Source organism: Uloborus diversus, chromosome 4, assembly GCF_026930045.1.
Source record: "Uloborus diversus isolate 005 chromosome 4, Udiv.v.3.1, whole genome shotgun sequence".
Classification (NCBI taxonomy): domain Eukaryota; kingdom Metazoa; phylum Arthropoda; class Arachnida; order Araneae; family Uloboridae; genus Uloborus; species Uloborus diversus.
The window spans coordinates 116,879,203-116,893,921 of record NC_072734.1 but is presented as its reverse complement, the minus strand read 5'-3'; the positions used below and the strand labels follow the sequence as shown (position 1 = coordinate 116,893,921).

At 33.9% G+C, this 14,719-nt stretch overlaps 1 protein-coding gene across 1 annotated transcript in view; it reads right to left on the bottom strand.

Annotated features, from left to right (window-relative positions):
• Positions 1 to 14,719, bottom strand: part of LOC129220072 (protein SSUH2 homolog) — a 44,952-nt gene that overhangs the window by 15,640 nt on the left and 14,593 nt on the right. The window contains exons 7-10 of the mRNA XM_054854408.1: positions 14,148 to 14,335; positions 7,364 to 7,455; positions 3,715 to 3,807; positions 1,065 to 1,167 (exon numbers count right to left, since the gene is read on the bottom strand). Of these exons, the coding sequence (XP_054710383.1) occupies positions 1,065 to 1,167; positions 3,715 to 3,807; positions 7,364 to 7,455; positions 14,148 to 14,335 (476 nt within the window). The remainder of the gene's footprint in view (positions 1 to 1,064; positions 1,168 to 3,714; positions 3,808 to 7,363; positions 7,456 to 14,147; positions 14,336 to 14,719) is intronic.

Below are 14,719 nucleotides of genomic sequence, written 5' to 3'. Positions count from 1 at the left end.
AATAAGTATGAGTGAATCTTTCATACGTACAATTTAAAGCCAAAACAAAAAAATAGCCATAAAAGTTCAGAATTTAGTTTCAATATTGAAGCTTGAAAAGCAGTCTAGCAAAAGTAAATATTATGAAAATGGATTTTGCTCTTATATTATGGATTAATAAAGAGATCAAGAAGAAGAGATATTACCACAAATTGAAACGTAAAAGAGGAGGCGAAGCAACCATATTTTAAAATGTATAGGATAAGAATAACGATCTAATCATGGAGCATAAGTCATCACTATTTTCACTTATTAACTCTTAAATATTGTTATTGTATCTACTATACAGTACTATAATAGTGCATCATTTTATTATTGCTACATGCTGTGCGTACCATGTTGTTTTATTTTATGTCTTTCCCACTCATTGGTCATTCATCATTTTGTGTATCTTAAGTCTTTCATGTTGAATAAAACAGTTTATTTTTTAAATACAGTAAAAGTTCAGTTCTTTATGCAAGAAACTTTAGTGTATAGTTGAGGAATGATTTAGAGCAGTTTGAGGGGTGTTTCTAAGTGTCTAGAAGAATTTTGTATGCATTAAAAATTTTTTTTAAGCATACATTTTTCCACAACGCAAAATTTCGACATACACGAAGTCTCGGAACGCATCCCTCGTGTAAGTCGGGACTCGACTGTAGACACTAAATTAATTAAAAATTTTAATATTATTTGGAATTCATTTTTGGCCAGCCTTTGGCAGTATCTTAAAAAATATAGATTTGATATTATTTTTGTTTTCTTAGGAGTTTCATACTAGTTTTTCAAATGTTTAAAACGGGGGAGTTCATGTCCGCTAAGAGCAAGGATGCATCCCCCCAATGCCACAAAGACCTCTTCCAAGAGCTATCCCCCTCCCCCAAAACAAAACCTCCTATAAACAGAACCTTAAAATTTTCCATACAATCAAACAAAGTCAACTCTAACTCAATGGGGACATCAAAATTTACAAACTTATTTCGAGGTTTACCAGATTTTAAAGTAAAAATTAATCATTACATTTTGCAAACAAGAATTATTCATACCCGAGGGTTTTCCTCTTCGTATGCTATTTTCCCAGTAACTTCCCTGACAAGTTCTTTTGGCATGGAAGAAGTTTCTGATATATAATCATCTATATGATTGGTCCTATAAAGAGTCAAAAGAAAATAATTTTCAGGGTCTTCAGTTTTAATGAGAATATCAGTTTTTCTACATAAATTCATTTTTAGATATATATTTACATATGCACTGAATAGAGAGATCAAAATACAATGACTCAATGTTTGTGTTTGTGTAAAGTATGGAGAGAGTGCAGCCATTCACGAAAACTAAAAATTACAAAATAAACAACTCCAGAAAATAGTCTTTCAACTTTTACTTTTAAAGGCTATAAAACCAGTGCACCAAAGGAGGCTGAACCTCTTTAGATTTTCCTCATTAAACTGTTTTTGCAACATGTAACATACATTTTAGAGCAATTAACTTGTTGCTGCAACACCAAACTAGTATGTTGTGGCCATCACAAAACTTTCTTCTATATTTTTCTTTTCTTTTCTTTTTTTTTTCTGATACCTCCCCATGCTTGACGAGGAAGCAATATTCCCAACAAAAACAAAATTACACATGCAAAAACTTGACGACCATCCCAATGTCTGAATTATTGCAAAAGCAAAGCAAAGAGCTAAAATTGAAAGTTATTTTAAAAGCCTTGCTTGAATTAATTACAAATACTTTATTTGTTAACAAACGTAAGATGGCAACAGTTAAAAATTTTAAATCATTGAGATCATAGACTACTAATAAGAATAGACCGAGCTATGGCAACCCTTTTGCTGCTCATAAAACAAACCATGTGACTGGTGGATATACTAGCAACAGCGGGCGTTGATCTGTAGCAGACGATCAACGCCCGCGAGAAATAAAGCAAATAGAATTGATGGAACACAGAAGAATGATCTTTTATGGAGTCCGATTTGTAAATTTGTTATTCTAAGTTGCAAATATTGCTAATATAGTGAGTTTTTCGTTTAGATAGTATTGTGCATTTTCTTTATTCAATTTCAATAACTCTCTAAGCAATTGAAGATGCAAGCGCTCAAAAAGAATCGGCAAACGGTAAGATTTTTACCTACAATTTCAATTTTAGATACCGATTAGTACATTTTTGCGTTAATACAAAACGTTTATGCCATTACGTTCACACCAACGCTGACATAGCAGTTCCAAATGAAATAATAAGAATAGACCTAGTTTTGTGTTAACTTTGCGTTAACACAACACGTTTTGTGTTGTGTTGACGTTTTGTGTTAACTTTGCGTTAACACAAAACGTTTATGCCATTACGTTCACACCAACGCTGACATAGCAGTTCCAAATGAAATAAAAGTTACTGAAAACTGTGATCAAAAACTAATTACTAATGTTGAAATAATGCATAACTAAAAGAAAAACAGTTCAATCTCTGCACCTGGAAAAAAAATTATAATAAAAACACATTACGTCTTAAAATACATGTCCAGTGCCAAACTATAGACAATCCTGCCATCTAGCAACCATGCCGCCAAAGTTTTTGCCAAGCCTTCCACGAGTCACATGATGTATCTATGAACCAGTTTTTTCATCAGCAAGTCTGGGAAAGCTTGGTCCACTCTTATTATTAGTCTATGATTGAGATAATATTTCCGATCATTTCCATACAATTAAAATCACGAGAAATACGCAGACGATAATCTATTATGATTTATCTTTCTTATTGTTGCATTAATGAAGCTATTCTTATTCGCTAAAAAATAATGATAATAAAAATAAATCAGCACCTCTTGGTGCGATTGGTGCCAAAATTGAACCAAAACCTGTTTATATACGGATTCACATATATTCCAAATTTCAACCAGAACGTAGCATTACTTCTTGAGATAGGGCACTCACAATAGAAAAAAAGAACGGGCGATTGCGCTACCCCCCTTTTTAGCTGTTGACACCAAAATAAAATCAGCTCTTATACCCACTAAGGGCTACTTGCCGATAAATTTTTCTTTCATTTCGTTCATTATTTCTTGAGATACAGCAGTCACAATTGACGACAAAAAACGTTCTATAGCTCAACCCCCCGTTTGAGTTATTGATACCAAAATTGAATCAGCACCTGTTCCTGTTAATGACAACATATGGACCAAATTTTGTTTGATTCCGCCAGTTATTTCCTGAGGAATAGCAAGCATGCCTAACTCAAAAAACGTCCTATTGCTCCACCCCCCTTAGAGGAATTCGCGCCAAAAACCAATGGATACAAGTTCACATAGGGGCACATATGTTTACCAAATTTCGTTCGATTTCATGCGATAGTTTTTGCTGTAGAGCGGCCACAAAACACTGGTCACCCACAGACGTGACACACACACACACACACACATACACACACCCACACAGACAGACATTTTCCAAAAATAGTGGAAATGGACTCAGCACACTTCAAAACGTTCGAATCCGTCAAAATTCGAAATTCGAAATTCGAAAATTTGCACGAATCCAATACTTTTTTCTATATATTAGATATAGAAGAAAGTAAAAATCATTGGAAAAGTGAAAATCCACTGATTGGCAGAAGATTCTCACTTTAGGGTGTGTGTATATACATAAATATTTGTATAAATAAACAGAATCAAATGATTTTTATCAACATTCAGTACTTACCAAGTGACAATTAATTCAACATATCCTTTTAAGTTTCCTTTGCCATTACAAGTTTGGCATTTTACTTGACCAGAACCATCACAAGTAAAGCACCTACAAAATTTTTTTGATTGATTAACTATTAAAATTGTGATTATTCAAAACAGTGGCACACACAAGGGAGGGGTCCAGGGGGTCCGAACCCCTCCCATAGGTCTTATTTTTTTCCCCGATTGATTACGGTTCTATGTATTTTGTACGTAAAATATTTCCAATCAAAGATAACAATAATTTCAGTTCTAATAAATGAAAAAATAAAATCTTATGCTAAAAGATTTTCAAAAATATTGTGCACTTTTCCTACAAAAAATGACCTAAAAGAAGTAGAATGGTGATTATAAATGAACACACTATAATAACGATGTTTTTAGTTTTGTATTTATAGATTAAAATGAGAGTCTATGAACTTCTATAATCATATGGTGCTTCTACAACGATGAATTTGCTTTGCTGAATCCATTTCTTAACTATAAGAAAAGTAAAAGTGTAAAATTATTTTGCTTTCTGGTAATTTGTTTAAGTATGTTTCATTACAAAATGCTAATTATTTATTCAATAGTTTATTTTTTACTGTTTTCCGTCCTCGCGAATCGACAAAATCAAGTCAATATGTTGAACGACGTATTGGGTCATAATATGAAAATGAGGCTTTCAATCTTGGACCCTCCCCTTGCAAAATTCATGTGGGCGCCACTGATTCAAAATATAAAAGATTTAATCAATGAATCACACAGTGCACTTTATAATGTTTTTGACAATTGTTTTGTTATTTATAGACTCTTAACTGCAATTACAAAGCTTTACTCATAGCTGTCAAAGCTAGAGTAAATTGATTCAAAAGATCTTATACAGAAAGAATGACAAAACTGAGCTGTTGAGCTAAAGCGACCGTGTGGTTCGACCAATAATAAAGTTACACTATCCGAATCGTAGAGAAAGCATACGAATAACAACTGGAATTTTGGTGAATAATGAGTTGGACGAGTACAGAGCGAGACGGATGAAGGGATTCTACTATAACTCAAATATTTGAAATACCTCTTATGAAACATTATACAATCATGATACACAGCACAAATTAATAAAGATTAAATACTTGTTAATGAAATAAATCTCCTATTTCCTTCGTGTTCAAAGAAGCACTGGTTGCACTTTGCTTGTTCCAAGAAATATCTTTAAAAAAATATTTTACAACAAGATTTTTTTTCTGTAGACTTGATAGTCAATAACTTTTCCAATGTTTCATTTGATATACATGAACAAAAAAGTGTTCTGTTCTTTTTAACGAGTGAAAACACCCTGTGACATTCTATGTTGCTATGCTGAGTATAAAAATTTGTAAGAAGAAATATTGGCCATATTTTTAATTTTTAATTTTTTTTTCAAAATTATGAATTGAGTTCTGAGGAATAAGTAAGCAATGATATGAACAGGGGCGTAGCTAAGGGGGGGTTTTGGGGACACCCCCCCCCTGAAACGTGTGTCTCAAAAAAAAGAGAAAAAGAAAAGAGAAGAGAAAGAAAAAAAAAGAAGAAAAAGAAAAAAATCAAAACGATTTTTTTCTGAGTAATAAAGGTCAAAAATTCACTTCGCTTCCCCCACCCCCAATGCCATTGAAAATCTGCTCCTCAAGCATAAAGACGCCTCCCTCTGCTATGACAATTTTTTGATAATTGACTGAAATTTGACACTTCGCTTTAGAAATGAGATTGAATTGTATCCACGTATATGTAGCCTTTCTTCGTCATCGATTGTGCAAATTGCTAAATATGTTTAATTTTATGAGTGGCGTAGTGGGAATATTGCATACAGTCGAATCTGTATATTTCGAATTTTACAGGAAAGAAAAAAATCGAGATAAAGAGGTTTTGAGATACAGGTGCTTTAAGAAACTTTATAGAAATTTGGAATATGATGGTGAAAATTTGAAATCGATACTAGAGACAATGTGGGCTCTTGATTAAAATTCCTCTGTATTAGTTTTGTTAGGTATTTATTCTATTATTACATTATTAAGTGCTTTATTGCAAGTTTAAAGAATCATTTTGACAGTAAAAGAAACTTTAAGCATATCTTTTTCAAGAAAAAGTCTTATTGCTTTTTGGTTCCTGATTTTTTTTTTTTTTTTTTTTTTTGGATTCACTATTTATCCTCTTGAGGTTAGCAATTGCTGCAAATCTAACTTGGCCAATATTCTACGATTTTCCTTTTTTCATCACTTGAAAAAATCTTATACCTTCTTTTTACTCCTATCATTTCGGTTTTCTAAGGAATCACAACTTTGAGAACGAGATCAACCAAAGAACAGTACTAATCCAGATAACATAGTGAAATGGCTTTTAAATTGAATGATCTTTAACCATGAACTTGAAATGTTCATCTTAAAAGTCAAACCTGTGAATTTCACCACTTTACTCTCCAAGAAAGTGCGCGAATAAAATGTTAAAAAACGAAATGAATCTAGACTATTTCTGTTAGTTGGTTCGCATTAAAAAGTAGAAAATAAAAAAGACTTTTCTTTATAACATTCGAAAATTGCTGTTGCTCTCTCAAATAGATATTTATGTAAATTCTAAAGCAGATAATAAAATTAAAAATAGAAACTTGAGAGAAGAACAGATGGTATGCAGCTTTGAGCGAACAACTTTCTACCGCCTATATCTCTTCCCTATTTTCTTTTATTCAAATTTTATTAACTGCTTTAAAATTAGCATAAATGTAAATACATAAAAAGCAACATATAAATATAACGATATGAAAAGCAATTTCACTTTTTGAGGGTAAGAAGTCTTTTTTTATTTTTTCAAACTTTTAGTGCATACCAAGTTAGTAAAAATAGTCTTTATAGTCTGACCACCGATGAGATTGAAAGTCAACCAAGCGGAAATGGAAGTATCTATTAGCTTTCAGGGATGCCAGCTTTTGCAGATGTGTGTTAGCCTCTAAATTAAGCAGTCTGCAATCACTTTGAAATGAACGGAACACGCTCATTGGTTTGGATTGACTGGTTTTGACAAGACAGTTGCTAGAAAATTTTTCTTTAAATTAAATGGAGGGAAAAGAAAAAGAAGTTGAACTTTCCATAACATTAGAAAATATAAAAAAATTTGTTTGTTTTTGTTTTGTTTGACACAAGTATCGGACTTGGGGCATTCCATTCCAAAGTATGTAAGATTCACCTCCCTCTTATTTTTTTAATACTAAAAAAAGTTTACACACACACACATATATGTATATATAATATATATATATTATATATATATATGTGTGTGTGTGTATAAAAGAAGTAACCCCCCCCCCCCCCCCCCCGAAAGTCGGGTCTAGCTACGGCCCTGGATATGAAAATGTAGAAGATTTGATCACTGCTGTGGAAAATTGGAGAATGTCAACATTTACCAGTGATTCACAAGAAATATTTGGTCTTTTGCCGATTTTTTTGCTATGTAAGAATTAACATTCACCAGAGTATGTCTACATTTACCAGGTTTCGGTCTTTCAAAGTAACATTTATAACAGAAAATAAAGCCTTATATCTCTGAAAGTATCTAATATGCAATATTAAAAAGCACAAAGTTCATGCGAAGCTTACGGATTCATCAATTTTACTCACTTTTTATAGCCAGTACCATTGCAGGGAGAACAAATTTCATCACGATCAAACTGAGTCCTTCGGCCACGTCCTTTGCACCAAGTACATTCATTCTATAAAGTATATTTTATTTAAATGTAAGAAGAGCACACAACTATAATAATTTTGTAATGCAATGCTGTAGGTTAGAATGACGGGAGGAGGGGGGGGGGCGGTCTCTGAAGTAGTTGGTTTACTATTGAAAAACTCATGCCAATGTAACATAAATTGGTTTCAAAACATCTTTTTGCACAGATAAATGTCTGTTTTTAAAACTGTATTTGGAATAAGTAATCTAAACTGACCTTGTTTGGCCTAACAAAAATCAGTGAGCTGTGTCTAGAGTTTTTACTTATATGCAGAGGGATACTCAGTGGGAATGGCCAAATATATTTTACTAGTGGTACCAGCACAACTTTGCCCGTAGTAGAAAAATTAAACGGTCTTCTGGTTCGCTTGTATATTTACAAATAATGTATGGTGAATTTCTCGCCAATTGGCTTGTGCTATGTTACGGTTTCACGTTATGATAATTTCGTAATTTACTCGTCCATCATTGTGTTTTTTTAAATTGGAATAGAAACAGAACCACATCGAATTTTCAAAAAATTGCTTTGAGGTGCACACCCCCATGCTACAAACTAATGCTGTGCCAAATTTCATGAAAATCGGCCAAACGGTCTAGGCGCTATGCGTGTCACATAGATCCTGACAGACAGAGATTCGGACAGAGAGACTTTCAGCTTTATTATCAGTAAAGGTTATGAAAGACACATTACTAACACATAAGACCAAACATTTTACTTGAACTAATTTAGTACCTTCTGAAGATACAGCGAAACCTGTGTGTAACAATACTGTCTATAACAATAAACCTGTCTATAACAATATTTTCCACGGTCCACTAATTCTCAGCATAAATAATCAAACTGTCTGTAACGATAACCTGTCTATAACAATATTTTTTTAGGTCCCAACAATATCGTTGTAGGCAGGTTTCACTGTCTAATATTTTAACTGTATTGTCAACCTAAGACAAATTAACATTAATAATTATTTCTTAACAGTGGCATCCATGGGCGGCAAATAGGGGGGTTAAGAAGGGGCGTTCGCACCCCCAAATTTTTTGAATAGAATGATAGAAAATGGGTGAATTCCATTTTTGTAAGTCGAAAATCGATGTTCATTTTAAAAAATCTCACTGGTTCTTAGTAACTATTTGATGAAGCTCGACACATTCTCAGACTAGAAAAAGTGTTTTTCGTTAATTGGATGATAACTTTATGAAGTAAATAAATTCATGAAGTATTTTCCGACCTTTTCAGAGCATAGAAAGCTGATAGACAACCATGTTAATTTTAACTAAAGAAGACATTTCCGCATACAGGTTAAATATGTGTGCCCAGTGTAACGATGGTATGTCCAATATTAGAGGTATATTTATTTAATGAGTGCTCATCGCTTTCTTCTGCTAGAAACACATTTCAGCTGCTCAATGCATTATATGCTTTCATAGAAACTTCTTAAAAATGCATATGATTATTGAATTTAAAAAAATATATATCAACAAATACCTTTTATGGGGCTCTATAATTAAGCAATCTCAGAGTCACCCAAGATGGTCTTCAAGATTTAAAACCATAAAAACATTTCTCGATAACTTCAAAGCAGTGATTTGACAACTGAAAGAATTATTGCAAAACGATTCTTTCAATGGTGAAAAAAGCTCATGTTCTTTAGCATGTATGCCGTCATTTGAATTTTTACTCAATTTGTATTGAGAATAGTTTTTGAAAAATGCTTTACTATCAAAACATCTTAAGTCCGCAACTCTTAATTTCCGGACTATCCAAGCCACAGTTCAATCTGCAATTGATCTGTGCATTATATTACCATTGTTCAATCTACAATTGAAACTGAAAATAGATTTTACATAGACGTACATTTCAATGAAGCATGAAACTTTTCAAAAAAATTCTTCCTCCGAGCAAATTTAGAAAAAAAAAATCCACATGATGTGAAGTCAAACATTGATTTTTTAATATTTTGTATGAAATAAGAGGTTCAGTTTCGAGTGAAATTAACACAAGATTTGATGATAATTATTTTTCTGTATGGTTGGCTCAAGATCCTCTGGATAGGATTTTGAAAACGAAAAGCAAATTGTTTCAATTAAGAGTAAAAATTTTAGCATGAGGCAAGAAAAATTACAAGCACTATACCGACAAGACCGGTTATCACATCAAGAGACTGCAGTTTCGTCCTTGTTATGGACTCATCAGTCTGGAATAGTTTCTGAAGTTGCCTGGATGGTTTTGAAGAGCAAGATATACAAAATTGTTTTCATACATAACCTTGTTACTTCAATTATTTTTTAAGAATAGGGAAGTTTTCGATTTTTAAATGATAGAGTAACATGTATGAACATCATAGGTGAAAAAAATTTTGTGATACGATAAGTATTTTTTTTTAAATTAATTTTTAAAGTTCAAGCGCTTGTGACGTCAAATGGCATAGGAAGTGACGTCACACGCTCTTCCGATAGGGGAGAAGCTGAAGGTCGTGCATATTCGACTTCAAAGACGAAATGTAAAAGGCTTATCTCCTCGCATTTAACTTCTCGCGTTTCTGGAACATTGAACCTCTCATTCTCTCGGAAATATTCGAATATCATAATTGATGTTAATTGAGGAAGATTATTTAGATTGTGCTTTAACGAATCCGGCCTCCATAGTGTGTTCAAAAGAATTATTGAATTTCTAAAAAATAAAAATATCAGCACGCTCAAAATGTCCCTAGCCAAAACAAGGGATCTTCGGCGGAAGGCTGCCCATTAGCGCCCTTTGACGTAAGCTCGTGACGTTTCAGAAGAGCGCACTTTTGCGCGTGGATTTTTAAAAATTCATTAAAAATCAATCACGGTGTTTTAAAATTCGGCGATGGTGAATTTTTTACTTTTGAGGGTCAATTAACAATATCCAATAGCCAAAATATGAACATTTAATAGGTTGCAACTTCCCTATTGCAATCAGCTCAGCTAGTAGAGAAACATTTTTTCATATCTCAGGAGGCAAAACAGCACGATACTGGGCACTGATAGATTAGTAACACAATTCCTGCTCTTCCCAATTCTAAAAATCATGCATTTAATCTTTGCTAAAAGGTATAAAAACTTTAGTATCAAGATGTTTTGTAGGATAACTTACTAGAAAGTAAATCAAAATTTTAAATGTTTCTAAACACTAATTTTTATTCATATTAAATCAATTTTATGACACTTCCTGTTAGCTAATGTGTGTTTGGGACTGCACTAGGGTAATACATATTTAAGAAACTTGACCCCCCCCCCCCCCCAAATGAAATGCTGAAATGCCGCCCTGGTGACATCCACTCTAAAAAAAGGTGAATTTCCCCAAACATGCTTTTCCTACTACAGCTGTGCTGTCCTACTAGCACTGTTGTAATGTCAATATCATTACATTTTCCCAAGCTCATATGCTACAATTTAGCTAGTAAAACTTTGAACTTCAAACACAAAACTAGAGTCCAAAACAATAACGTGTCAAAATTCATATCAAATAATTAACTAATTTTCTTCTAGAAATATTGAGCAGATTGTTAGCAAACAGCATTTGTACAGATTATTATCACAATAAGACTGCAGCAGCAGGTCCTGCTTTCATTTTAATAGATGATATTGCGCGTCCCCATAGAGCTGCCATCAGTGACGACTATCTGTAGAATGAGGGTATTGCGTGTATGGACTGGCCGGCGTACTAAACCGACCTTAATCCCATTGAAATTCTTTGGGATGCCTTCGGCCTTGCCCTTAGTACATGTTTCCCATCTGCAGCCACTCTCACAGAGGTAGAAACTGCTCTCCATGAGGAAGGGCGATTACTCGACTCTCTGGTGATTGATCATCTCATAAAAAGCATGTTTACACTCTGTAAATTTTGTATGCAGATAAGGGATGCTGACATAACCTATTAATGCCAGTTTTTGTTGTTTGTTTTAAATTAAACAATATTTTTTAAATGATTACGATATGACGTCATCTTATAATTTATGAAAATTTACTTTTGTTTTCATCTTTATATGTAATTTTTTGTTTTGATCATTGCATAAACATATTTGCTACTTCCCTGTCGCATTTTATTTCAATCAAAGCAGTACTTATCCATTTACCTCTCCGTGCTTAACTTTTGGCAGTGAGTGTAGAATGCTTAGCAAATATCTTTACCTTAACTCTCACCCTATTTTCTACAAATGTACATAATCAAGCCACCCTTTGATATGACTGAAAATGCAACATGAGTGATTATGTATCTTACCTTTACTCTCACCCCATTTTCTACAAATGTACATAATCAAGCCACCCTTTGATATGACTGAAAATGCAACATGAGTGATTGTGCATCATTATGATTTAGAAAATCAATTTATTATAACAAGATATCAAAATAATCTTGTTTGTGTTCCTTCTTTTTTTTTTTTTTTTCATTTTAGTCTAAACTTTGGTTTAGATACTTGTAATAACAAAATGAAGTTTTAAAAAAATTAATCCGTAAATTTTTTTGGGAGTATGACAATTTTTATGACCATAAATATTTGCTGCATATAGTCTATATTTGTCATTTTTCTACTCCTAAACTTCAGTGAAAACTTTTTTTTTTTTTTTTGAAAATAGCTTTTGACAATTTCCAGTATTTATGACTATATGAAGAGATTTCAGGGGCGGACTGGGTCTCGAAAGTGGGCACCAAACTTGGCCTTCAAAGGGCAAAAAAAAAAAAAAAATAAATAAATAAATAAATAAAAATAAAAAAATAATAACTGTAATTTGAATTCCGAAACTTTGAATTCAAATTATGTTTTTCGCAATCACGAGTTGCGACAAGACTCTACTGGTTAGAGTTATTATTTCTAGAAATGGCTCCCCCGCCCAAGCATGTCCCTCCTCCTGGGTGCTTATGTGTATATAGTTGTATGCATGCGTGTGTAGACTTACGAGTGTGCACGTAGGCGTGTGTATGTGCGTAAAGGCGTGCGCGCGTAGGCGACTGTGTATGAGCATGCATGTGTAGGACATAGACGCCACCCCCCCAGCAAAAGTGGATTCCGGGGGACAGTGCTCAGGACCAGCCGCGCCGCCGCCGGTGGACGGTGGTGCTGCAGCCCTGGTCCAAGCTGAAAAAGGAACCGGAACATCAAGGACTGTCAAGTGAGAACAATAAGCAATCGTGATTGCTCAAAAAAAATGTGCAAAAAAGTAAAGGAAAAAAAAACCATAGTACACAGGTTTACGAGTTTTTTAGAACAGAAAAAAAAAGCAAATTGAAGTCACACAGATTTGTGAGCTCAAAAAAAAAAAAAAACAATAACGAAATTGCACGAAAAAATAAAACGAATTTAAATAAAATATTTTTTTCTTAATAAAACTAGTATGTTGTGGCCATCACGAAACTTTCTTCTATATATATTTTTTTTCTGATCCCTCCCCATGCTTGACGAGGAAGCAATATTCCCAACGAAAACAAAATGACACATGCAAAAACTTGACGACTATCCCAATGTCTGAATTATTGCAAAAGCAAAGCAAAGAGCGAAAATTGAAAGTTATTTTAAAAGCCTTGCTTGAATGAATTACAAATATTTTATTTGTTAACAAACATAAGATGGCAACAGTTAAAAATTTTAAATCATTGAGATAATATTTCCTATCATTTCCATACAATTAAAATCACGAGAAATACGCAGACGACAATCTATTACGATTTATCTTTCTTATTGTTGCATTAATAAAAATATTTTTATTCGCAAAAAAAAAAAAATCAACACCTCTTGGAGCGATCGGCGTCAAAATAGAACCAAAGCCTGTTTACATATGGATTCACATATATTCTAAATTTCAACCAGAACGTAGCATTACTTCTTGAGATAGGGCACTCAAAATGGAAAAAAAGAACGGGTGATTGCGCTGCCCCCTTTTTAGCTGTTGACACAAAAATAAAATCAGCTCTTATACCCACTAAGGGCTACTTGTCGATAAATTTTTCTTTCATTCCGTTCATTATTTCTTGAGATACAGCAGTCACAATTGACGACAAAAAAACGTTCTATAGCTCAACCCCCCTTTGAGTTATTGACACCAAAATTGAATCAGCACCTGCTCCTGTTAATGGCAACATATGGACCAAATTTTGTTTGATTCCGCCAGTAACTTCCTGAGGAATAGCATGCACGCGTAACTCGAAAAACGTCCCATTGCTCCACCCCCCTTGGAGGAATTCGCGCCAAAAACTAATGGGCACAAGTTCACATAGGGGCACATATGTGTACTAAATTTCGTTCGATTTCATGCGGTAGTTTTTGTTGTAGAGCGGCCACAAAAAACTGGTCACACACAGACGTGACACACATACATACACACACACATACATACATACACACACACACACACACACACAGACAGACAGACATTTTCCAAAAATGGTCGAAATGGACTCAGCACACCTCAAAACGTTCGAATCCGTCAAAATTCGAAATTCGAAAATTTGCACGAATCCAATACTTTCTTCTATATATTAGATATAGAAGAAAGTAAAAAGGTGTTCTGAGTTGAGGGGGCAAAGGCGGGAGGGAGTATCGCGGTGTGTCAGTCCATCCCTGATAGATTTCACCTAACAATGCTTTCCGCATATCTGTAACCACACCCTGCGATAAATCTATATTAAGTCTGATTTTTAAAAATGAGGCTACTCACTCTGCCATTGCCAAAACACGAATCACAACGAACTCGGGAATTCCCAACGCATGTATGGCAGGGCTTCACAAAAGCTGTGTGTGGCACTTCCATCTTTGATTTCCCATTCTTGAAATATTCTGGAGGAAGTGCTACAACATCCCAAGCAGCAGGAGCAGGTCCATTCATTGGCCCATCGATGGGTTGACCTATTAAAAAAGAGAGTTATAATGTGGTTAAGAAACTAGTTAGTGAAAGTCTGATAATATTTGTTCGGATATAGAAACATGGAGAAACGTCAATTGTTTTTCAATCACACACAATGGAAAACTTTTGAAAAGTATTATTGGATGTTACGTTAAGTACAGTAAAACACCTCTAATGCGGACACTAACAGGACAAATTTTTTTGTCCACAATAGAGTGGTGTCTGCAGGACAGTTGTTCAATAATGTTATTTGCCTTGGAATCGGAGAATCAAAAATTGTCTGCATAAGAAGGGTGTCCGTTAGGAGGGGTTTTACTGTATTATAAATGCAAAAATTATTTTGTTTGTATGATACGCTTTTGCACCTGAACTTCTCAACTGATTAT